This window comes from Procambarus clarkii, chromosome 37, assembly GCF_040958095.1.
Source record: "Procambarus clarkii isolate CNS0578487 chromosome 37, FALCON_Pclarkii_2.0, whole genome shotgun sequence".
Taxonomy (NCBI): domain Eukaryota; kingdom Metazoa; phylum Arthropoda; class Malacostraca; order Decapoda; family Cambaridae; genus Procambarus; species Procambarus clarkii.
Window position 1 is genome coordinate 7,331,083 of NC_091186.1, and position 25,537 is coordinate 7,356,619.

The 25,537-nt window shown below is 48.4% G+C and overlaps 1 protein-coding gene across 6 annotated transcripts in view; it reads left to right on the forward strand.

Moving 5' to 3' along the window:
• LOC123752090 (tripartite motif-containing protein 5-like) overlaps positions 1-24,713 on the forward strand; it is a 548,342-nt gene extending 523,629 nt beyond the window's left edge. For 5 of the 6 annotated variants that reach the window (XM_069337043.1, XM_069337041.1, XM_069337044.1 and 2 more), the window contains 4 exons: positions 16,869-17,570; positions 18,288-18,434; positions 21,263-21,442; positions 21,550-24,713. In XM_069337043.1, the coding sequence (XP_069193144.1) occupies positions 16,869-17,570; positions 18,288-18,434; positions 21,263-21,442; positions 21,550-22,062 (1,542 nt within the window). In that variant the 3' untranslated portion in view covers positions 22,063-24,713. Of the gene's footprint in view, positions 1-4,260; positions 4,925-16,868; positions 17,571-18,287; positions 18,435-21,262; positions 21,443-21,549 lie in introns of those variants that run through there. The other variant, XM_069337046.1, reaches the window with a different exon arrangement.
• Positions 24,714-25,537: the final 824 nt, after the last annotated feature.

A 25,537-nucleotide genomic window follows, 5' to 3' on the forward strand; every position in this document is an offset into this window, starting at 1 on the left:
GTTTCTTTAAGTTAGAAGCGTAAGCCTGGCTCCTCTCCTTCCTCTTCCCCGGCGGGTAAGAAGGCTTCGCTTTCTTCCTCAGCTCCTCCTGACTCTGTTGCTCCTTCCCCTTCCGTTTCAGTGCTTGCGCCCCCTGTTCCTGCTATGGAGGTTTCTTTGGCCCCTGCTTCCCTTTCGGTTGCTGCTCTTGCTGGGGTGCGCTCCCCTCTTTCTACTCCCCCTCTTCCTGCTGCTGTCCTTGACTGCTCCTCTCCGTTGTCTCCTCCTCTTCCTCCTCCTCCTCCGGACCCTGCCCGCCCGCCTCTGATCCGTTCTCCCGTTTCCTTCCCTCCGTCTTTGCTCAGTTTACCCATGCCCCCTAACCCTGACTTTGCTGACCCTGATCCCGACCCTGATATTCTTTAACGTGCTCTGTTGCTCTTTCGCCTTTGTTTCTTCCTTGTTCTCTGTTTTTGTCCTTTCTCTTCTCGTCGTTGTCTTTTCTTCAATGGAACGTTCGAGGTTATTGCGCCAATTTCCTCGAACTCCAACTTCTGATTTCGCGGTTTTCGCCCCTTTGTGTCTGTCTCCAGGAGCCAATGCTTGGTGCTCGTCCTGGTCGTTTTCGTGGCTATTCCTTTCTCTCTCCCCCCCCCCCAGCCATTGCTGGGGCTTCTAATTCTTCTGCTCTCTTGATTCGGGCTGATGTTCCCTTTGTTCCTTTACTTTTTCCTTCGCCTCTCCATTGTTCTGCTGCTCGTATCTTTGTGGGGAAATGGTACACAGTTTGTTCCATTTATCTCCCCCCGAGTGTCCCGCTCTCTCTTCCTGATTTGAAACACCTCCTAGACTCCTTGCCGGAGCCTGTGCTCCTGCTGGGTGACTTCAATTGTCGTCATTCTCTTTGGGGTGACGTTCTGACGAATACCCGGGGTCGCCTCCTTGAGCCGTTTCTCCTCTCTTCTTCCCTGTCTCTTCTGAATTCTGGTGAGCCCACTCATTTGGACTCTCGGACTCGCACCCTTTCTTGTCTTGATCTTTCTCTCTGCTCTTCTTCTCTTTACTTAGATTTCACGTGGCAGGTTCTTGATGACCTCCATGGAAGTGATCATTTCCCCATCCTTGTTTCCTTTTTCTCTTTTCGCCCTTCCCTCTCTTTCCCTAGGTGGCAGTTTGCTAAGGCGGACTGGACCCTATTTTCCCTCAGTGCTACTCTCTCTGACCTCTCCCTTCTGCCCCTCTCTCGCGCTCTCCTCCTTTTCCATGACACTGTCTTCAACGCTGCCCTCCGCTCTATTCCTCGCTCTTCCTCTCGGGGTCCACGGAAGTGCGTTCCCTGGTGGAATGCGGACTGTGCTCGGGCTGTCCGCTGTAAGCGTGCAGCCTGGAAGAGGCACCGCCGTAGGCAGACGACCGATTCTTTTCTTTTCTTTCGGAAAGCGAGTGCGGTGGCCTGTAGGGCCATCCGTACGGCTAAACGTGAATGTTGGGCATCTTATGTCTCAACAATTACGTCCGAAACCCCTCTGGCCCAGATCTGGAAGCGTATCCGCAAGATAGCGGGTAAGTTCATTCCCGATGTTTCACCGGTCCTTCACCTCCATGATACTCTTGTGGCGGACCCGTTGCAGGTCGCTTCCGAACTGGGTTCCCACTTTTCTTCTGTTAGCTCTGGTCTTCATCTTCCCCAATCTTTCCTTCTTCGTAAACCTGTCCTTGAGTCTCGTCCTTTAGATTTCTGCACTCATCTTCAGCTTCCCTATAATGATCCCTTCTCTCTCTCTGAACTTCGTTCTGCCCTGGCCCTCTGCGGTTCTACGGCGGCGGGCTCCGATGGTATTCATTATGAGATGCTTCGCCATCTCCCTCCGAGCACGTCTCAGTATTTACTGAGTCTGTATAATCGGATCTGGGAGTCGTCGTCAGTCCCTGAGGACTGGCTTGATGCCGTTGTCCTCCCTGTTCGCAAACCGGGGTCTCTGGGTACTTCCCCTAAGGACTTTCGCCCTATTGCTCTCACAAGTTGTGTCTGCAAACTCTTTGAACGTATGGTTAACGTTCGTCTGATGTGGTTCCTGGAACACCATCACCTCCTCTCCCCTTCTCAATTTGGTTTCCGCAAGTGCCGCAGCACGACAGATGTCCTGGTGAACTTGGAGGTCTATATTCGTTCTGCTTTTGCTGCGAAGACCTCCGTTGTTGCCGTCCTTTTTGACCTAGAGAAGGCTTACGACACCACTTGGCGTTATCATATCCTATCTCAACTTCATTCTTTTGGCCTTCGTGGTCATCTCCCTCTCTTTCTCCGCAGCTTCCTCTCTCGTCGTTCCTTTCGGGTGCGCCTTGGTACCGCTCTCTCTCCCTCTTTTCAGCAATACGAAGGTGTGCCCCAGGGTAGTGTTCTGAGCACTACTCTTTTTCTGGTTGCCCTCAATGGTCTTCTTTCCTCTCTTCCTTCTGGTGTCTTCTCCGCTCTCTATGTCGATGATCTTACCCTTTGTTGTCAGGGTGATGATTCGCCTCTCCTTCAACGCCGGCTTCAACTTGCAATTGATGCCGTGTCGTCTTGGGCCACAGGTCATGGCTTTAAGTTCTCTACTTCTAAGACTTGTGCCATGACTTTTACGCGGAAACGGGTTGTTCTTCGTCCCTCTTTGTCACTTTATGGTCATCCCCTTGAATACAAAGATTCCGCGAAGCTTTTGGGGTTATTCCTTGACACTCGTTTGTCTTGGTCTCCCCATATCTCTTACCTCCGTGTTGAGTGCTCTAAGACCCTTACCCTCCTTCGGGTCTTGTCCCATACTTCTTGGGGGGGGGCAGATAGGCGCACTCTCCTTGCTTTACATTCCTCTCTTGTCCTGTCTAAGCTCGATTATGGTTGCCCTGCTTACTCGTCTGCTTCTCCTTCTACTCTTCGCCGTCTTGATGCTTTGCACCATACTGGGTTGCGCCTCAGTTCTGGTGCCTTTCGTTCGACTCCCATCCTTAGCTTGTATGTTGACACTGGCTTCCTGTCTCTCCAGGACCGCCGTGATCGCTACTGTCTTCGCTATCTTGCGCGGTCCTTGCAACATCCTTCCTCTCGCCTCTGTCGTGCTTTAACTTATACCCCTCCTGCGGTTCCTGTTCCTCTTCACCACCTCCCTCTTTCTGTCCGGTTATCTCGCCTACAGGATTCTCTTTCCGTTCGTATTTCTGATGTTTCTCCTCGTGTTGTTCCTTCTTTGCCCCCGTGGAGGGTCCCTCTTCCGCGGTTTTGTACATCCTTGACCCGTATCACTAAAGCTTTTACCCCTCCTACGGTTCTAAAACGCCTTTTCCTCGAGCACTTTTCTTCTCACTCCCGCTCCGTTTCTGTCTTCACCGATGGGTCTAAGTCAGCGGACGGTGTTGGCTACTCTGTTGTTTTTCCTGATCGCACTTATATGTGTCGCTTGCCTCCGGAGACTAGCATCTTTACAGCGGAACTTTATGCTATTCTCTATGCTCTTCGTCTCCTGCTTTCTCGTTGTCAGTCTTCCTTTGTGGTTGTTGTTGACTCTCGTAGTGCCCTCATGGCTCTCGGGTCCTTTAATCCGGTTCATCCAGTAGTTGTCGAGATCCAGCATTGGCTGTTTCTCGTTCACAGTAAATTTAAGTCGGTTGAGTTTTGTTGGGTTCCCAGCCATATTGGTGTGTCTTTAAATGAGCGTGCGGATGCTGCTGCCAAGGAAGCTGTCCGCTCTTGTCCCATCTCTCGCAAAGGCATTCCGTATTCCGACGTTTACCCGGTTATCCATTCCTCAGTCCTTACCCGTTGGCAGGCTTCTTGGTTGTCTGTTACTGGTAACAAGCTACGTACTCTTAAATGTTGTGTTTCCTCGTGGCCGTCCTCCTTCCACCGTAACCGGCGGTGGGAAACAGCTCTGGCGAGGTTGCGTATTGGCCATACTCGCTTAACCCATGGTCACTTGATGGAGCGCCGCCCTGCTCCTTATTGTCCTAGTTGCATTGTCCCTCTTACGGTCGTGCATGTCCTTCTTGAATGTCCTGACTTCCAGGACGAGCGTGTGTCTTGCTTTCCGACCGCCCCTCGCGGTCACCTGTCCCTCGATAGAATTCTTGGTGACTCGGATACTTTTGATATCGTTCGCCTTATGCGTTTTTGTTCTCGTATTGGCATCCTTGGTGATATTTAGCGCCCTCTGATTATTTTGCGCATTTGATGGTGCTACATAGCCTTCCCGGTTTGGTGCCTTCTTTTGATAATTACTTACTACTTGCCTATACACAACTTTAGAACAAGACAACGGAGCCGTGTTTTTGGTGCTCGTGGTGGTGTTGGCTCCAGAACCAAACCCACAGGTGTACTCGTGTGGGAGGATTGTGAGACTTTTGTCCCACAAATTCCAACATTTGATGGTACCGATGCTGATGTGACACCGTTATTCCTCCCTATACAAGTGATGATATGGCTGTAATTGACTATTTTTATGGGGCATATTTTGACAAGGAATTCTTGGACCATCTCGTTGCAGAGACGAACAGATATGTTCACAGCCTCACTGACTCCAGCATTTTACCTGTCTCTCGCATGACACCTTGGACAGACACGACAAATGAGGAAATTATGTGTTTTTGGCGTTGAGCATAATGATGATGATGAAACATTTTGATCACAAAAACAAGTGATCCAGGATTATTGGAGCTAAGACAGCCTTGTTCCGTCCCTCGTGTTCAACAGTTACATGTCACATAATAGGTTCCTGCTGCTTCTCAGGTGCCTGCACTTTGAGAACAATGATAATGAATCAGACACGATAGATTTTAGAAGATGCAGAAGATTTTTAGTGATATGTGAGGAAATATCACTAAAAAGTGGTAGTGGCTCCGGGAATCTACGCCTCGGGCGACACCAAACCATGACATCACATGCGATTTTCTGAACCACACTGCGGCCAAAGTAAGTACAATTTCGTATTTATTTCAATATATATATGATCATGGAAGGGTATTTAACATTATTAGAAGCACAAAAAATTTTGTGAACAATTTATTTTTTGCGCACCAGGGGTTTGCCATATTTGGGGGCAGAGCTGGTTAAGGCAATCATAGGTGTATTGTAGAATTCAAAGCTTGGGTACAAGATGGAGGCTTGAGGGCCTCCAGTGAGCGTCTGTCAGCTTGAAAAAAATTACTAGCTTGCCACTTAGCCGGTAGTGGGCAGGCTCATTTTCAAGGTAACAACCATGTCAGACATCAAGCTCCCTTATTCATCAAGCTCCCAGTCCCCAGCCAGCTGTGTTGCTGAGAAAACACTCTTTGATGTTGACATACAGGGCATATTGCTGGAAGATAACCATGCCAGTGATATTGATAACACAAATCTGGACTAAGACCTATCACAGGTGTCTGATACTAGTGAATATAGATATTGAAGTGGACGATGTAGAGTGTGTGTACAGTACACAGCTCTCACCAGCCCTGCCCTGCCCACCAAGGTCAACACCATTATTCAACTGGACTACAAATAATTAGCTAAGTTAAGACTTAGATTAATATTGTAATACATTAATATCATATGGTAATGCAGGCGATGAGTCACAATAACGTGGCTGAAGTATGTTGACCAGACCACACACTAGAAATTGAAGGGACGACGACGTTTCGGTCCGTCCTGGACCATTCTCAATTCGATTGTGGCATATTTTGACTTGACACAATTTTGACACAATCGACTTGAGAATGGTCCAGGACGGACCGAAACGTCGTCGTCCCTTCAATTTCTAGTGTGTGGTCTGGTCAACATCATATGGTAATAATGCAAGCTGGGCAAGGATATGCAATGTAAACAGGCGAAAAAGAGAAGAGAGAGGAGAACAAAGTGAAAATTAAACAAATAATTAAAATTTAGAATAAATAAATGGATTCAGATTCATAATAGTTAATAAAATGGGATACATATAATTAATCAAATTAAAAATTCAGTAATCTCTTAAGATTGTAGTACAGTAATATTGTATGGTAATAAGACAAGTTGGATAAGGGTATGCAATAGAAACAGACACGGGTGGGCTGGAGACACTCATGTACTTAAAGTTTAAAAATCCATTAACATTACTGGAATAATGGACAACAGATAGGACTAGTAGCTAATATTAATGGGCAGGTATGTATAAGTGAGAAATTAAATTAATATTTTTTAATTCACAAAGTAATGAATTAAAGATTCAGATACATTGACAAATTAAGAGTTGAAGGTTTATAACATTTTGTGAAATTGAAGTCTTAGTAGTGATAGACAAATGGGTAAGTTGCCAATACGTTAAACTAAGAACCTGATAACTAGATAAATTAAGCATTAAAAGAATTATATATTCTATAAAATTTAAGTCTTTGTAGAAAAATTTATAAGAGGGTAAATTACATATAATTGAAGCCAATAATATAATAAAGAAGTATTTAGTAACTTATATACAATTATAAATCAAAATTTAAATATGGTTAGGGCATATGGCTTGGTAAGGCTTGGTCACTCGTGTGTTACTCTCAGTAAGGCTTGGTCACTCATGTGTTACTCTCAGTAAGGCTTGGTCACTCATGTGTTACTCTCAGTAGGGCTTGGTCACTGATGTGTTACTCTCAGTAAGGCTTGGTCACTCGTGTGTTACTCTCAGTAAGGCTTGGTCACTCGTGTGTTACTCTCAGTAAGGCTTGGTCACTCGTGTGTTACTCTCAGTAAGGCTTGGTCACTCGTGTGTTACTCTCAGTAAGGCTTGGTCACTCGTGTGTTACTCTCAGTAAGGCTTGGTCACTCGTGTGTTACTCTCAGTAAGGCTTGGTCACTCGTGTGTTACTCTCAGTAAGGCTTGGTCACTCGTGTGTTACTCTCAGTAAGGCTTGGTCACTCGTGTGTTACTCTCAGTAAGGCTTGGTCACTCATGTGTTACTGTCAGTAAGGCCATTGGAAGTTTGCTGACTTCCAGTTATGTCACAGTTAACAAAGAAAACCAGTAATTGTTGGACACTTTTTATTTCATGTCTTTTGCTGTTCTTTCTTAGCAATGATCGTTCCATTCCTGGTGTCGCACTGCTTGATAAGATTTGGGTTTTGTTTGTGAATATGATGCAGTCTGTAGAGGAGGATCAACGCTGCTTGGTAAGGCACTCATTAATATAATATGATGCAGTCTGTAGAGGAGGATCAACGCTGCTTGGTAAGGCACTCATTAATATAATATGATGCTGTCTGTAGAGGAGGATCAACGCTGCTTGGTAAGGCACTCATTAATATAATATGATGCAGTCTGTAGAGGAGGATCAACGCTGCTTGGTAAGGCACTCATTAATATAATATGATGCAGTCTGTAGAGGAGGATCAACGCTGCTTGGTAAGGCACTCATTAATATAATATGATGCAGTCTGTAGAGGAGGATCAACGCTGCTTGGTAAGGCACTCATTAATATAATATGATGCAGTCTGTAGAGGAGGATCAACGCTGCTTGGTAAGGCACTCATTAATATAAAGATTGGTTTTATATGTGTAGATGATTGAATGAGGTCTTACTTATCATTGGGATAAGCTAGTTTAGTGAGCATCTGCCTGGTGCTATGGTGATTGTTTTTATCTATTCTGATAGATTTAATAGTATCATTAAAGTTTATCTCTGATGTAATCAGTTGATGGGCTACACTTGAACAGTTTTGACCTTCTTGTTCTTCAGGCAGTTCAGTAGAGCTGATGATGAGCAAATCATGGAGTTTTTGTTAATACTGTTGTCTGGAGAGCCTGAAACACTTATAAATCCATTACTACTTACCTAACTACACATGCTGTATTGCATATTAATGGGTTATAAGCCAGTCCACACATGGTATAAGTATGGAATACTATAACTCTCATACTGGGTGGGGTGGATATTATGAGGGACTGGTGGCTCATAACAGTTGTCACTAACCTGTGTTGGTGAGTGTATTAATAACACTCACGCTTCGATGTCGCTTTCCAGTGACATCCGTTTTTCTCCTGGGCCGTCTCGGATGACGTGGTCTGAAATCATCCATTAAAATATTTGTTAAAAATTAAAATTTTAACTGATCAATCTGGGAGTAGTTTCAAAATGAGCGCCTTTAGATTGCACACAATTTGATGCCAAAATGTAAGACGTCACATGAAAATTGTTGTCAGAACACTGGAAAGATATAAATAATTTTGTGGTGATGAGCGTCAAAAAGTGTCCAAAAGTTATAATATTTGTTAAAATTCTATTTATTGTTTTATTATTATGGGACTAGTTTTAAAATATGCGCCTTTAGATTGCGCACAATTTGGTACCAAAATGAAAGACGTAACACGAAAATTGATGTCAGAACACTGGAAAAAATATTTAGTATTCTAGTATTTCTTTTGTTTTTGGCTATGATGAATTGTTCTAAAATTCTTGGTAATTACTGTAGTGTATAGGCCGCTCCACATCCCCCTTAGCCCCCCAGGTTATCCCTCCCAACGCTCCCCTCTCCCCCGACACAACCCACCCCCGCCTACACCATGCGCCTCGAGCCACAGCCGTACAATGCACTCCTTGTCTGGCTGACTGTCCGGATATTGCAACATCGGCAGCAAGTTAACCGGCCCAGATTTTTATCCGGACAAACACCTGATATTCCGGCTCCTATGGACATTTTGGCCGGATATTGAGAACTTTATCCGGTCACGATTTTGACCGTATAAGGGTGTTTTCTGGATATTCGAATCCCGGATAATCGAGTGTCTGCAGTATTTTGTGTGACATGGCGTTGGAATTGAGCTGTGTTTTTATCATTCCGTAAATTGTGTGAGTATAGATTGTTTTTGTTTTTTATTTTTTTTAACTTTTTCTTATATTTCAGTGATGGGAACATCAAATCATTTAATGTTCCCAATTTTCTAATGGAACATCAGATCATTTGGGAATGCATAAGACGAGTTAGTGGGGAATGGTGGGGAGGACGAGGGGACGGGAGTGGGGGGATGGTGAGGGGGGACAGTGGAGGGGGGTAATGATGGGAAGGATGAGGGGATGGGGGGAGTTGGGGTAATGATGGGAAGGATGAGGGGATGGGGGGAGTTGGGGTAATGATGGGAAGGATGAGGGGATGGGGGGAGTTGGGGATGGTAACGAGGGGACCGGGGAATGGAGAATGGTGGGGAGGACAAGGGGACAGGGGAGTGAGGAATGGTTTGGAGGATGAGGGGACGCGGGAGTGAGGAATGGTTTGGAGGATGAGGGGACGCGGGAGTGAGGAATGGTTTGGAGGATGAGGGGACGCGGGAGTGAGGAATGGTTTGGAGGATGAGGGGACGCGGGAGTGAGGAATGGTTGGGAGGACGAGGGGACGGGGGAGTGGGGAATGGTTGAGGGGACGCGGGAGTGAGGAATGGTTGGGAGGATGAGGGGACGCGGGAGTGAGGAATGGTTAGGAGGACGAGGGGACGGGGGAGTGGGGAATGGTTGAGGGGACGCGGGAGTGAGGAATGGTTGGGGACAAGGGGATGCGGGAGTGAGGAATGGTTGGGAGGATGAGGGGACTGGGGAATGGTGGGGAGGACTGGGAGACAGGGGAAGGTTGCTGTGGCTCAACAACGCACATGCGTTGCTGAGCCAAAACAACGCATGGCCAAGTATAGCTAGTGAGGAATAATGTATATTGGATTAATCAGTTCCAAACCACAAAAATAAATGCTGTATAGTTATACAATAATTAAATGGAATAAATGCTAACACTACACTTTACCTGTACTTCAGAGAGTTGATGGCATATGTGGAAACTAGTGAGGCAGAGGAAGAGAGATGTTCTTTGGCAGGGGAGTTCCCTAACATTAAAACTTCTGGTAGTTGTGCTTCTGATGTTCTTTCTCTTTTCTGTCTTTTTCTGTTTCCCTCATTACACTCACTGAATGTTTTCCTTACAAGAAACTTGTCCAAGGATGATTGTTTTTGCCTGTGCATTAAAATGTTTTTAAAGTGAGACATAGCACTGTCATTCAACAGATTTGTAACACAGTTTGTCAAGGTGATGATTTCAAGAAAAGGTTTACACTTTCCCTCATTTTGCACACATTTCTTTTAATAGAGAACTAGATTTAGGCATACCAAACTCTGTAACAAGAGCTGACACTCGGGTACCACTCTCATATTTAGCTGTGAGTTCTTTCTTCATCTGTATCGTGATTCTAACCGTTGTTCTTTTTGATTGGCCCCCCTCCCCGCTCAGCTCGTTGTCGCCGTGTGGGGGCTTCGTGGGCGGCTGCCGGAGTGTGATGCTCCTTCGGACAGTCCTCTGTCCTTTTCTAGCCTTGTGCTCCTGCTGCCGTCCTCTCCAATTCTGCTGGGCACCTTTTCCTTTTCCTTCTGTTTCGTTTTTCTCCCCCCTCTTCTCCTATCTGCTTGCCGTTTCCTGCCGACCTTTTGCTCGTTCTGGTTCTTCCATGGACTTCTTCTATTTTGACGCCCGGGTGCTTGAGGAGGCATACTCATGCACCCGTAGAACTGCAGTACCCGACGTCGAGAGCGAGGGGAACCTTTTATTGTCAATCCCCACTTCGTCACTGAACCCGATCTCGACGGACTGTCGGTTTCTTAAGGTGGCGTTTGTGGGGCGTATACTCACGACGCACCCCTAGGAGGCCCCGACAAGATCGGCGATAGCTTCTTGTTGGGTGTCCTGCCTCTAATTGTGGCTCCATGGTGGGTGTGGGGGCACATTCGTGAGTGAATTTTTCTTTTCGTCACGATGAAAACCCCTGTTTCGGCTGCTTCTGGCTTCCCTTCTCAGGCTCGTGGGGTGGGCGACCAAGCCCCCGAGTCGGTCCGTATTGGAAGTCCGGGCTCTGTAGCCTCCGCTGCATTGGGCCCCGACCTTGCTCCTCCTTTGGCCTCTCTGACTCCTTCCCCTGGCTCCCTTCCCTCCTCTGTGGTTGGGTCGAGCCCCAAGCCCCCAGTGGTGACTACCTCGTCCCCTGGCGCGGCTCCTTCTCTAGTTGTAACTACTGCGCCTTTTAACCCCTCTCTCTCTGGGGGTTCTCACCGCCGTCCTCGTCACGGCCGCCCTCGCTCGATTCCTTCCAGTTCTGCTACCTATCAAGCCTTGTTTGGTCCCGCTTCGTGGGCCAAATATTTTGATCTCCTCCCTCTTGATTCTGCGCCTCCTGACGATTTCTCCCTTCATCGACATCTCATTGATTCCGTGGATGCCTCCATTACTTTCAACCCCACTCGTCTCGGTACACGTGTCGTTGCTGCTCCTTCTCAGGATGCTGCTTCCCGCTTGGCTGCCTTGTCCTGCCTTGGCGAGACCCCCGTTCGGGTCTCGAAAAACGCTCAGTTGAATGCCAGTGTTGGCACTATTTTGCTCCCGCCCCATGTTGCAACCGGTGTTCGGGACCTGCGCGACTGCCACGACGATATTCGACATATCCTCGCTGCCCAGGGCCATTCTATTCTCCAGGTGGACACGTTTACTCGTCCCCCTCGTGGTAGTCGCCGTCAACCCCTCCGGGTTGTGAAGATTACCTTTGATGGTAGGACCCTTCCACCCTCTGTCATTCTTGCTGGTGCCAGGTGCTCTGTCCAGGAGTACATTCCTTCTCCTCGGCTCTGCAACAAGTGCTGGAGGTTTGGGCATGGTGCCCTCCGCTGCTCCGGGACTGTCTCTCTCTGTCCTTTGTGTGGTGGCGAAGGTCACTCTAAGTCGGAGTGCACTTCTCCCCAGGCTCGTTGCCTCAACTGCGGTGAGGCCCATCCTGCCTTCTCCCGTGCGTGTGTCCATTACAAGCTTGAGGCAGCCGTCCTCAACCTGAAGCACCGGGAGCATTTATCTTTTCCTGAGGCGAGGCGCCAGGTTCGCCGGCTCCCGCCTTATGCTAATATCTCTTATGCTCGCGTGTTGCGCTCTTCCTCTCCTCGTCCTTCCCGCCTTCCTCAGACTCACAACCGTTTCCGGGCCTTGGACCCTGATGCGCCCACTGCCCCCTCCTCTGTTCCTTCGGGTTCTCTCCCGAAGGATCCTCCTCCTGGTCCTCTGTCTGGGGTTCCCCTTCCTTCTGCCCGGTCTGTCGTGTCTTCTGTGTCTTCTTCCTCGTCCCCCTCCGGTCCTCCTTCCCATCCTCTTCCTCCATCTATCAGCTCTCCCCACCGCCTGTCGGTGCGGGTGGATGTCCCTCGCTCTCCTACCGGCCGTCGTGTGTGCTCTCGTTCGGCTTCTCCGGTTGAGACACTGGAATCCGTTGCCCGGTACGTAGTTGCTGGGACACCGGTCTCTTTAAGTCAGAAGCGTAAGCCTGGCTCCTCTCCTTCCTCTTCCCCAGCGGGTAAGAAGGCTTCGCTTTCTTCCTCAGCTCCTCCTTCTGGCTCTGTTGCTCCTTCCCCTCCCGTTTCAGTGCTTGCGCCCCCTGTTCCTGCTATGGAGGTTTCTTTGGACCCTGCTTCCCTTTCGGTTGCTACTCTTGCTGGGGTGAGCTCCCCTCTTTCTACTCCCCCTCCTCCTGCTGCTGTCCTTGACGGCTCCTCTCCGTTGTCTCCTCCTCTTCCTCCTCCTCCTCCTCCTCCTCCTCCGGACCCTGCCCGCCCACCTCTGATCTGTTCTCCCGTTTCCTTCCCTCCGTCTTTGCTCAGTTTACCCATGCCCCCTAACCCTGACTTTGCTGACCCTGATCCCGACCCTGATATTCTTTAACGTGCTCTGTTGCTCTTTCGCCTTTGTTTCTTCCTTGTTCTCTGTTTTTGTCCTTTCTCTTCTCGTCGTTGTCTTTTCTTCAATGGAACGTTCGAGGTTATTACGCCAATTTCCTCGAACTCCAACTTCTGATTTCGCGGTTTTCGCCCCTTTGTGTCTGTCTCCAGGAGCCAATGCTTGGTGCTCGTCCTGGTCGTTTTCGTGGCTATTCCTTTCTCCCCCCCCCCCCAGCCATTGCTGGGGCTTCTAATTCTTCTGCTCTCTTGATTCGGGCTGATGTTCCCTTTGTTCCTTTACTTTTTCCTTCGCCTCTCCATTGTTCTGCTGCTCGTATCTTTGTGGGGAAATGGTACACAGTTTGTTCCATTTATCTCCCCCCGAGTGTCCCGCTCTCTCTTCCTGATTTGAAACACCTCCTGGACTCCTTGCCGGAGCCTGTGCTCCTGCTGGGTGACTTCAATTGTCGTCATTCTCTTTGGGGTGACGTTCTGACGAATACCCGGGGTCGCCTCCTTGAGCCGTTTCTCCTCTCTTCTTCCCTGTCTCTTCTGAATTCTGGTGAGCCCACTCATTTGGACTCTCGAACTCGCACCCTTTCTTGTCTTGATCTTTCTCTCTGCTCTTCTTCTCTTTACTTAGATTTCACATGGCAGGTTCTTGATGACCTCCATGGAAGTGATCATTTCCCCATCCTTGTTTCCTTTTTCTCTCTTCGCCCTTCCCTCTCTTTCCCTAGGTGGCAGTTTGCTAAGGCGGACTGGACCCTATTTTCCCTCAGTGCTACTCTCTCTGACCTCTCCCTTCTGCCCCTCTCTCGCGCTCTCCTCCTTTTTCATGACACTGTCTTCGACGCTGCCCTCCGCTCTATTCCTCGCTCTTCCTCTCGGGGTCCACGGAAGTGCGTTCCCTGGTGGAATGCGGACTGTGCTCGGGCTGTCCGCTGTAAGCGTGCAGCCTGGAAGAAGCACCGCCGTAGGCAGACGACCGATTCTTTTCTTTTCTTTCAGAAAGCGAGTGCGGTGGCCAGTAGGGCCATCCGTACGGCTAAACGTGAATGTTGGGCATCTTATGTCTCGACAATTACGTCCGAAACCCCTCTGGCCCAGATCTGGAAGCGTATCCGCAAGATAGCGGGTAAGTTCGTTCCCGATGTTTCACCGGTCCTTCACCTCCATGATACTCTTGTGGCGGACCCGTTGCAGGTCGCTTCCGAACTGGGTTCCCACTTTTCTTCTGTTAGCTCTGGTCTTCATCTTCCCCAATCTTTCCTTCTTCGTAAACCTGTCCTTGAGTCTCGTCCTTTAGATTTCTGCACTCATCTTCAGCTTCCCTATAATGATCCCTTCTCTCTCTCTGAACTTCGTTCTGCCCTGGCCCTCTGCGGTTCTACGGCGGCGGGCTCCGATGGTATTCATTATGAGATGCTTCGCCATCTCCCTCCGAGCACGTCTCAGTATTTACTGAGTCTGTATAATCGGATCTGGGAGTCGTCGTCAGTCCCTGAGGACTGGCTCGATGCCGTTGTCCTCCCTGTTCGCAAACCGGGGTCTCTGGGTACTTCCCCTAAGGACTTTCGCCCTATTGCTCTCACAAGTTGTGTCTGCAAACTCTTTGAACGTATGGTTAACGTTCGTCTGATGTGGTTCCTGGAACACCATCACCTCCTCTCCCCTTCTCAATTTGGTTTCCGCAAGTGCCGCAGCACGACAGATGTCCTGGTGAACTTGGAGGTCTATATTCGTACTGCTTTTGCTGCGAAGACCTCCGTTGTTGCCGTCCTTTTTGACCTAGAAAAGGCTTACGACACCACTTGGCGTTATCATATCCTATCTCAACTTCATTCTTTTGGCCTTCGTGGTCATCTCCCTCTCTTTCTCCGCAGCTTCCTCTCTCGTCGTTCCTTTCGGGTGCGCCTTGGTACCGCTCTCTCTCCCTCTTTTCAGCAATACGAAGGTGTGCCCCAGGGTAGTGTTCTGAGCACTACTCTTTTTCTGGTTGCCCTCAATGGTCTTCTTTCCTCTCTTCCTTCTGGTGTCTTCTCCGCTCTCTATGTCGATGATCTTACCCTTTGTTGTCAGGGTGATGATTCGCCTCTCCTTCAACGCCGGCTTCAACTTGCAATTGATGCCGTGTCGTCTTGGGCCACAGGTCATGGCTTCAAGTTCTCTACTTCTAAGACTTGTGCCATGACTTTTACGCGGAAACGGGTTGTTCTTCGTCCCTCTTTGTCACTTTATGGTCATCCCCTTGAATACAAAGATTCCGCGAAGCTTTTGGGGTTATTCCTTGACACTAGTTTGTCTTGGTCTCCCCATATCTCTTACCTCCGTGTTGAGTGCTCTAAGGCCCTTACCCTCCTTCGGGTCTTGTCCCATACTTCTTGGGGGGCAGATAGGCGCACTCTACTTGCTTTACATTCCTCTCTCGTCCTGTCTAAGCTCGATTATGGTTGCCCTGCTTACTCGTCTGCTTCTCCTTCTACTCTTCGCCGTCTTGATGCTTTGCACCATACTGGGTTGCGCCTCAGTTCTGGTGCCTTTCGTTCGACTCCCGTCCTTAGCTTGTATGTTGACACTGGCTTCCTGTCTCTCCAGGACCGCCGTGATCGCTACTGTCTTCGCTATCTTGCGCGGTCCTTGCAACATCCTTCCTCTCGCCTCTGTCGTGCTTTAACTTTTACCCCTCCTGCGGTTCCTGTTCCTCTTCACCACCTCCCTCTTTCTGTCCGGTTATCTCGCCTACAGGATTCTCTTTCCGTTCGTATTTCTGATGTTTCTCCTCGTGTTGTTCCTTCTTTGCCCCCGTGGAGGGTCCCTCTTCCGCGGTTTTGTACATCCTTGACTCGTATCACTAAAGCTTTTACCCCTCCTACGGTTCTAAAACGCCTTTTCCTCGAGCACTTTTCTTCTCACTCCCGCTCCGTTTCTGTCTTCACCGATGGGTCTAAGTCAGCGGACGGTGTTGGCTACTCTGTTGTTTTTCCTGATCGCACTTATATGTGTCGCTTGCCTCCGGAGACTAGCATCTTTACAGCGGAACTTTATGCTATTCTCTATGCTCTTCGTCTCCTGCTTTCTCGTTGTCAGTCTTCCTTTGTGGTTGTTGTTGACTCTCGTAGTGCCCTCATGGCTCTCGGGTGCTTTAATCCAGTTCATCCAGTAGTTGTCGAGATCCAGCATTGGCTGTTTCTCGTTCACAGTAAATTTAAGTCGGTTGAGTTTTGTTGGGTTCCCAGCCATATTGGCGTGTCTTTAAATGAGCGTGCGGATGCTGCCGCTAAGGAAGCTGTCCGCTCTTGTCCCATCTCTCGTAAAGGCATTCCGTATTCCGACTTTTACCCGGTTATCCATTCCTCAGTCCTTACCCGTTGGCAGGCTTCTTGGTTGTCTGTTACTGGTAACAAGCTACGTACTCTTAAATGTTGTGTTTCCTCGTGGCCGTCCTCCTTCCACCGTAACCGGCGGTGGGAAACAGCTCTGGCGAGGTTGCGTATTGGCCATACTCGCTTAACCCATGGTCACTTGATGGAGCGCCGCCCTGCTCCTTATTGTCCTAGTTGCATTGTCCCTCTTACGGTCGTGCATGTCCTTGAATGTCCTGACTTCCAGGACGAGCGTGTGTTTTGCTTTCCGACCGCCCCTCGCGGTCACCTGTCCCTCGATAGAATTCTTGGTGACTCGGATACTTTTGATATCGTTCGCCTTATGCGTTTTTGTTCTCGTATTGGCATCCTTGGTGATATTTAGCGCCCTCTGATTATTTTGCGTATATGATGGTGCTACATAGCCTTCCCGGTTTGGTGCCTTCTTTTGATAATTACTTACTTACTTTTTGATTGGCTCATATCACAAACTTTCATAGGTGTCATGGTGACTTATTTATAATAAGAATATAAAAAATATCCAAGAGAAAAGTGTAGTAGGTTGTGCACTGAACAACAGCTATGGTGAAACTGATGCATCAGGGACGCGTGTTTACATCTGAATGCCGAGCAAACAGACGAATACCGAACATGAACACAGCGTCTGAGTACCGAAAAGTGCGAATTATTAGCAGTGCAAACACCGAGGCTCCTCTGTACAAAGAAATTATGTATATATTATGTAATTTGTATTGGTAAATACAGCACAGTACTGTAATATTGCTTTTTGTTGTAAATTCTTCTAGCTTAACCAAATATTTTTTCCACAGGATAACAACCCAGAGGAATGTTCAGTGTGTTTTAACAATTATGACGACAATCAGCTACGGCCTCGCACACTGCTGTGCGGCCACACATTCTGCTCCCAGTGTATTAACAATGCTATCAAGAATGGGCAGCTGACCTGCCCCAGCTGCCGTGCCCAGCACGCTGCCACAGCTGCTACTCGGTTTCCAATTAATTATGGTATGGAGGCCCTTATCAGAAAACTAAAAGGTATCGAGGTTGTACCAGAGAAAACGTTACCAGCAAAACACATTAAAGCTCCTGCAAGAGGAATCAGCAAGAAGTTACATTCCCTGGTGCAGGAGCAGAAGAGCAGCATCAGCAGCCTCATTACTAGCTGTGAAGAGGTACTGTCCCAGCTGGGGGAGTATCGGGGGCAGTTGGGGGACTGGAAGACTCGCCACCTCCAGCTCCAGGACAGACTCTATGCTCTGGTAGAGCAGAACAAGTCAGCAATGAAGCTCTTGGAACTGGAGGATACCAGTGTGGTGGATATGACAACACAAGGAGAGGAAGGGAAGACTCAGCTGCAGGTCATGTTGGGGAGCCTTGACACAGTCAACACAGCACAGGAAGTATTCATGACCATCAATGAAGTTGACCAATGCAACATGGAGGTAGAAAATTGGCTCAAGAAGTGCCAGGAACTCTTCCCAGATGTCAAGACTGTCCACACCTCAGTGAAGGTACGCTGCTGAAGGTCACATTGTTCTCGCCCAACTGAGTGTAGTATTGCCTCTATATAAACACTTTTGACATGGACACACATCAAGATGAGAGTAGACTTTATATATAACAAACTTTTTACTCTAACACCTGAAACATTTTAATTAATAAAGTCAACTGTCATCTTGGTGTTTCTCTACACTGTGGTCAGTGTAAAGAAACAAAATTCCTTATGTTGTCAAATTACTTTACTCAGTCTGATGCTTCATTATAGTTCAGTACTTTACTCAGAGCCTGATGCTTCATTATAATCCAGTTACTTTACTCAGAGCCTGATGCTTAATTATAATCCAGTTACTTTACTTAATGCCTGATGCTTCATTATAGTCCAGCTAATTTACTCAGAGCTTGATGCTTCATTATAGTCCAGCTACTTTACTCAGAGCCTGATGCATCTTTATAGTCCAGGTTCCACCATTAATGTTTGTGTTGGTAATGACAGGTGCAGGAGACCATCAGGGAGGCCCTGGAGATGATGACCACAGAGACAGGTGACACAGCTGACCCCGTACACCTGGGAGACTCAGCCTCCGCCATTAATGTTTGTGTTGGTAATGACAGGTACAGGAGACCATCAGGGAGGCCCTGGAGATGACCACAGAGACAGGTGCCACAGCTGACCCCGTACACCTGGGAGACTCAGCCTCCACCATTAATGTTTGTGTTGGTAATGACAGGTACAGGAGACCATCAGGGAGGCCCTGGAGATGACGACCACAGAGACAGGTGCCACAGCTGACCCCGTACACCTGGGAGACTCAGCCTCCAGCATCATGAATAAAGTTCAGGAAATCACTGGAGAGATCCCCCAGAAGCAAGTAACAGTAAGTTTTTTATTTTTCTCATAGGTCATATCACAAGATATTGAGTTGCATTTCAAGGAGAGGAAGTTTGTTCTAAGGTTTATCGAGGTTCCCCAAGTTCTACTACTGACTTTCCTTAACATACGATCTAAAATAGTTGTTTAACTCCTGGATAAATATATTCTGGTAAGTGAACAGACATCAGGTGAAAGGAAACATGGGACCATTTCTGTCCTGCGTGAAGATTAAGCCTGTGATCCTCTATTGAACCCGGGATCCTGGCCCCCTCACAGAGGCACAGAGAGCGGATGACACTCCACCAACCTACCGGGAAAGCATCCAGGAGAACATTGAAAATAAACAGACCAATGCTGGCTTCGAAGAGACTGAAGCCTTGAAACTGCCAACAAATTTCTGAACAATGCCAGCACCAACCACCTGCCAGTAGAAGGGGGCTGGAGCTACAGATCCAGCACCAACCCCCTGCCAGTAGAAGGGGGCTGGAGCTACAGGTACAGCACCAACCCCCTGCCAGTAGAGGGGGGCTGGAGCTACAAGTCCAGCACAAACCCCCTGCCAGTAGAAGGGGGCTGGAGCTACAGGTACAGCACCAACCCCCTGCCAGTAGAAGGGGGCTGGAGCTACAGGTACAGCACCAACCCCCTGCCAGTAGAGGAGGGGGGGCTGGAGCTACAGGTCCATCACCAACCCCCTGCCAGTAGAGGGCAGCTGGAGCTACAGGTTCAGCACCAACCCCCTGCCAGTAGAGGGAGGCTGGAGCTACAGGTCCAGCACCAACCCTCTGCCAGTAGAGGGAGGCTGGAGCTACAGGTCCAGCACCAACCCCCTGCCAGTAGAGGGGGGCTGGAGCTACAGGTCCAGCACCAACCCCCTGCCAGTAGAGGGAGGCTGGAGCTACAGGTCCAGCACCAACCCTTGTCAGCAGAAGGGCCCTGGAACTACAGGTCCAGCACCAACTCCTTGCCAGTAGAGGAGGGCTGGAGATACAGGTGTAGCACCAACCCCCTGCCAGTAGAGGGGGGGGGGTGGAGCTACAAGTCTTGCACCAACCCTCCTTCCAATAGAGAGGGGTCTCGAACTACAGGTCCAGAACCAGCCCCCTGCCAGTAGAGGGAGGCTGGAGCTACATGTCCAGCACCAATGCCCCCTGCCAGTTGAGGGGGGCTGGATCTACAGGTCCAGTACCATCCCCTTGCCATTAGAGGGGGCTGGAGCTAAAGGACCATCACCACCCCCTTGCCAGTAGAGGGGGGCTGGAGCTACAAGTCCAGCACCAACCCCCTGCCAGTAGAAGGGGCCTGGGACTACAGGTCCAGCACCCTCTCTCCTGCCAGTAGAGGGAGGGGGGGGGCTGGAGCTACAGGTCCAGCACCAATCCCCAGCCAGTAGAAAGGGGCTGGAGCTACAGGTCCAGCACCAACCCCCTGCCAGTAGAGGGGGGCTGGAGCTTCAGGTTTAACACCAACCCCCTGCCAGTAGAGGGGGGGGGTGGAGCTACAAGTCCAGCACCAACCCCCTTCCAGTAGAGAGGGGGCTGGAGCTACAGGTCCAGAACCAGCCCCCTGCCAGTAGATGGAGGCTGGAGCTACAGGTCCATCACCACCCCCCTGCCAGTAGAGGGGGGCTGGAGCTACAGGACCATTAGCACCCCCTTGCCAGTAGATGGAGGCTGGAGCTACAAGTCCAGCACCAACCCCCTGGCAGTAGAGGGGGGGCTGGAGCTACAGGTCTAGCACCAACCCCCTGCCAGTAGAGGGGGGCTGGAGCTACAGGTCCAGCACCATTCTCCCTGCCAGTAGAGGGGGGCTGGAGCTACAGGCCCAGCACCAACCCCCTGCCAGTAGAGGGTGGCTGGAGCTACAGGTTCAGCACCAACCCCCTGCCAGTAGAGGGGGATTGGAGCTACAGGTCCAGCACCAACCCCCTGCTAGTAGAGAGGGGGCTGGAGCTATAGGTCCAGCAACATCCCATTGCCAGTGGAGGCGGGCTGGATAATGACGCTGACACTGTCCACAGGTGATAATGGGGCTGACACTGCCAACTGGTGATAATGGGGCTGACACTGCCCACTGGTGATAATGGGGCTGACACTGACCACAAGTGATAATGGGGCTGACACTGACCACAGGTGATAATGGGGCTGACACTGCCCACTGGTGATAATGGGGCTCACACTGTCCACATGTGATAATGGGGCTGACACTGACCACAGGTGATAATGGGGCTGACACTGCCCACGGTTGATAATGGGGCTGACACTGCCCACGGTTGATAATGGGGCTGACACTGACCACAGGTGATAATGGGGCTGACACTGTCCACAGGTGATAATGGGGCTGACACTGACCACAGGTGATAATGGGGCTGACACTGTCCACAGATGATAATGGGGCTGACACTGACCACAGGTGATAATGGGGCTGACACTGTCCACAGATGATAATGGGGCTGACACTGTCCACATATGATAATGGGGCTGACACTGTCCACATATGATAATGGGGCTGACACTGCCCACAGATGATAATGGGGCTGACACTGTCCGCAGGTGATAATGGGGCTGACACTGACCACAGGTGATAATGGGGCTGACACTGTCCACAGGTGATAATGGGGCTGACACTGACCACAGGTGATAATGGGGCTGACACTGACCACAGGTGATAATGGGGCTGACACTGTCCACAGGTGATAATGGGGCTGACACTGACCACAGGTGATAATGGGGCTGACACTGTCCACAGGTCATAATGGGGCTGACACTGACCACAGGTGATAATGGGGCTGACACTGACCACAGCTCATAATGGGGCTGACACTGTCCACAGGTTGAGGACCTCCGCAGGATGAGTGAGCCCGTCAAGAGGCTGGTGGAGGTTGACCGGGTGTTGGCCGTCCAGGAAGACCAAGATGGCCGCCGCTCCGCCAGGATAACTCTACAAGACGGACAGCTGTACCTCCACCCACTCATGCGTCAGCCCACGCCCGCCCACGCCTACACCCTCCAGGTTACTTTATTGCACCTACTAGTCTTACTGACTTACTGAGTTTTGATAACTAATATGATAACATTTTGTTATACAGTTATCAGCATGATTTATTTCATTTTCTGCAGGAGAGTGAGGTTGTGGGCGTGCTGGATCCCTCCTGCACCCTGGCGTTCCTTGACCTCGGGTGGGCGGGGTCAACAAGAGGGCGGGTCACCATCCGGCTGACCCCTGACACTCCGCTGGCCAGACAGTTTGTGTTGTTGTGTACGGGCCAGCGGGGCCACACCTACCGCAACACTAAACTGTTGGTGGTGGGGAACAAGGGTAAGCCGGGGGAGTGTGTGGGGGGCGGAGACTACGAGAGTAATGATGGTAAGGGAGGAGCCCCACTGCTGCCTGACCTCCAGGGGCAGTACCGGGAGTCAGGCCGGGCAGGAGCTGTGCGGGCCAGGTGGGGGCCGTGGGGTCCCAGGTGTGCCCAGTTCATCATCACCACCAGGGACCGCCAGGATGGTGTCCAGTGGCCATATGTCTTCGGTGATGTGGTGAGCGGCCTGGATGTGGTGAGGGCAGCAGTCAACCACAGTGACATTACGGAGGTGACTGTGGTGGACTGTGGTGTTGTGCTGCCACTCTAGTTCACTGTACCATCACCATCACTACTGTGGTGTTGTGCTGCCACTCTAGTTCACTGTACTATCACCATCACTACTGTGGTGTTGTGCTGCCACTCTAGTTCACTGTACCATCACTACTGTGGTGTTGTGCTGCCACTCTAGTTCACTGTACCATCACTACTGTGGTGTTGTGCTGCCACTCTAGTTCACTGTACCATCACCATCACTACTGTGGTGTTGTGCTGCCACTCTAGTTCACTGTACCATCACCATCACTACTGTGGTGTTGTGCTGCCACTCTAGTTCACTGTACCACCACCATCACTACTGTGGTGTTGTGCTGCCACTCTAGTTCACTGTACTATCACCATCACTACTGTGGTGTTGTGCTGCCACTCTAGTTCACTGTACCATCACTACTGTGGTGTTGTGCTGCCACTCTAGTTCACTGTACCATCACTACTGTGGTGTTGTGCTGCCACTCTAGTTCACTGTACCATCACCATCACTACTGTGGTGTTGTGCTGACACTCTAGTTCACTGTACCACCACCATCACTACTGTGGTGCTGTACTGCCACTCTAGTTCACTGTACCACCAATATCACCACCACTCCTGCATCACCATGGACAGCATGTAGTTAATCCCAATGTAATTTAAGGACACACCCTGATCACTATATCATCATAACTTCACTATCTTTGGTATTTAACACTTTGGTATTATACTTTGGTATCATATACATAACAAGCAGGGCTGTATCACCATCAATGCTATATCTTCCCAGTACTGTAACCTATCATTGCTGTATCACTATAGCTTCACTATCACCTCAGGCCCCACACTTGGGGTCATATACTGACCATGTTGAGTAACAAATTGTTGGTGTCACTATATGACAGCTGTTGTCAGTTATATCACCAGCAGCTCACTATCACATAACACTGTCACTGCTACACCAACATCATCTCTCTTTCACCGCATTATCCCCTCACACTGATAGATTTCCTCCTTACATTCACTGTTATATCACTATCATTGCTACAATACCACTACCGCACCATCACTACTATATCACCATCACTGTCATATCACCATCACCTCACTACCACTACTATACTACCATCACTTCACTATCACTGCTATTTCACTATCACTCGGGTGTGTTGTGATATTACCATACTGGACCATGGTGTGTTGTGATATTACCATACTGGACCATGGTGTGTTGTGATATTACCATACTGGACCATGGTCTGTTGTGATATTACCATACTGGACCATGGTGTGTTGTGATATTACCATATGGGTGTGAGGTGGTGTTATGACCACACATACACCAGTACGATCATACTGTAGCTGGTGTATGATGTGCTCAAACTGTATAGTGATGTCTTGGCTGATTAGCCTAGTATAACGAATATTAATTTATGTAGTTATTCTTTTTTCGTCAACACACTGGTATTAAATGTGTATTGCAAATGTATGTCACATATATCTATGTATATTATATTTCTGTACCATAAGTCCTTGCCATGTATTTGTGGATATATATTAGAAGTCTAGTGAATAGCAGTAGCCTAATGTCATGTAGCTTGAAAAACATCCGTATATGCTTATATTATGGAATACTGCATAATGCTGTATAGGAAATATTATGTGAACTATGATGGAGAATGTATAAATTTAGGTCTCGGATGTATTACTGTCATGTATACTGTATAATTTCCCTTTCATTATTGTTCATTGCATTGTCCTGTAACATTAAATTAGATTTTGGCATTGTGAGATGTATACCACATAGACATAGTTTTGATACACATGTATATATATACACTTTATATTGTATTCATGTATACCTATGTATAATGGCTGGCTAGCAGATGTCTTGAAATCCTCACTTAACCCCTCCTCCCCTCTCCCGCCAGTGTTACCATGTCTTGCTAATATGAATTCTTTGTTCACATATTTTTATATCATGATATAATCTTTAATGTACTGAATTATTGATATGTATTATGTAAGGTTGTGTATTAGTCTTTATTTTGTTGATATATAAATTAGAAGTTCTTGATGGAGATATGTCTGTATATGAGCTTGAGATATTTGAAAGAGAGGAGTCAGCTGACTCATAGAGGTGGATACAGTGTCGCTCCCGGCCAGCATGGCTCTGGGCGGTCACTCTTTGATTTTCTCAGTCGAGCGCATGTGTTGCCGCTACGGTCCGGGTTTTGTGACCTTATTTGTGTCATTTGACTGCTAGGATATTTGTCATGTTGCAGTAATGTATACCATGGATCAGTTCTACCATTGTGCATCCTTTATACCAGGTGATAGGTGCTGTTATATATCTTAGTGAGGTGGGTAGCTGAGGATCTTAAGTGATGCCATTGTGCTGTATATGATATTGATTCCTCATACCTCATTTGTTAATGGTTGTGACACCACCTCCACCCTGTATTGGTATTAGCAGCATAATAGGTGCTAGTGTCCCACTGCGCCACGATAGAGCCTAGCGTCAGCTAGTGCTGATTGTATGCAGTTTTGAGACGTGTTGAAGATCATGCCCAGCTTTGAGAAGCTGGATAAATCATTGAGTGTGAGTTTATAGATTGTATTCTTTTTTATGTTATGTTCATTTATGTTAATGCCCAGTAAACTGGTATATTTTTTGTTAGCCTTTCACTCCCCTATATTGATATTTGGCAAGTCTATGTTTTCCATTGATCTCCTGACCATTGATCTTCACTGAAGCCTGACCAGGATTTTCACACAATTTCCCCCATGCACTCTCGCTGTCATCTAGGAATGTCCTACCTCTGATGCTCCTCTTTTAATACACAGAGTAATGACACTAACATGTGATTACCCCCCTGCACTTTGTCAGAGTGGGGGGGCATGTGTGAAAATCCTGGTCCGGCTTCAGTAGAAGCCTCAGAAAACCCTCGTGTGTTCTGCAGAACTCCAGATTGCAGTTCTTTTCCATGTCGTGGCCTGATTGTCTGGGGCATGAGGATGAAAATACCCACCACAATGGTTCGAATCCTCATCACGGCTCCTAAGGATTTTCTCACTAATTTAATTATTCCCATCCTGATTAGTAACAATATGTATTCGAGAAATAGTGATGGGCTTCAATTACTCTCGGTTCACTTCCACACCTGCAGAGGTAGGAAATAAACTCCTAAGTTAAAAAATAGAACATTTAATACAAATAAATGCAGATGGCAAATATTGATATTAACTGAGGCTGGACCTACAACCCCTCAGTGTACTCTTCTTGAACTCTCCTCAACACTCCCGTTACACCATGTCACAAACATGTTTTTAATTATCTTATATCACACGTGACTGTCTCCTCTGTAACTGAGGTGAACCTTTGGTTAAAACTGTACATATATCTAATGTGCTCATTTATTTATTTATATACAAGAAGGTACATTGGGTTTGTGAGGATACATAGCATGGTATTTACAATCTTGTAAAGCCACTAGTA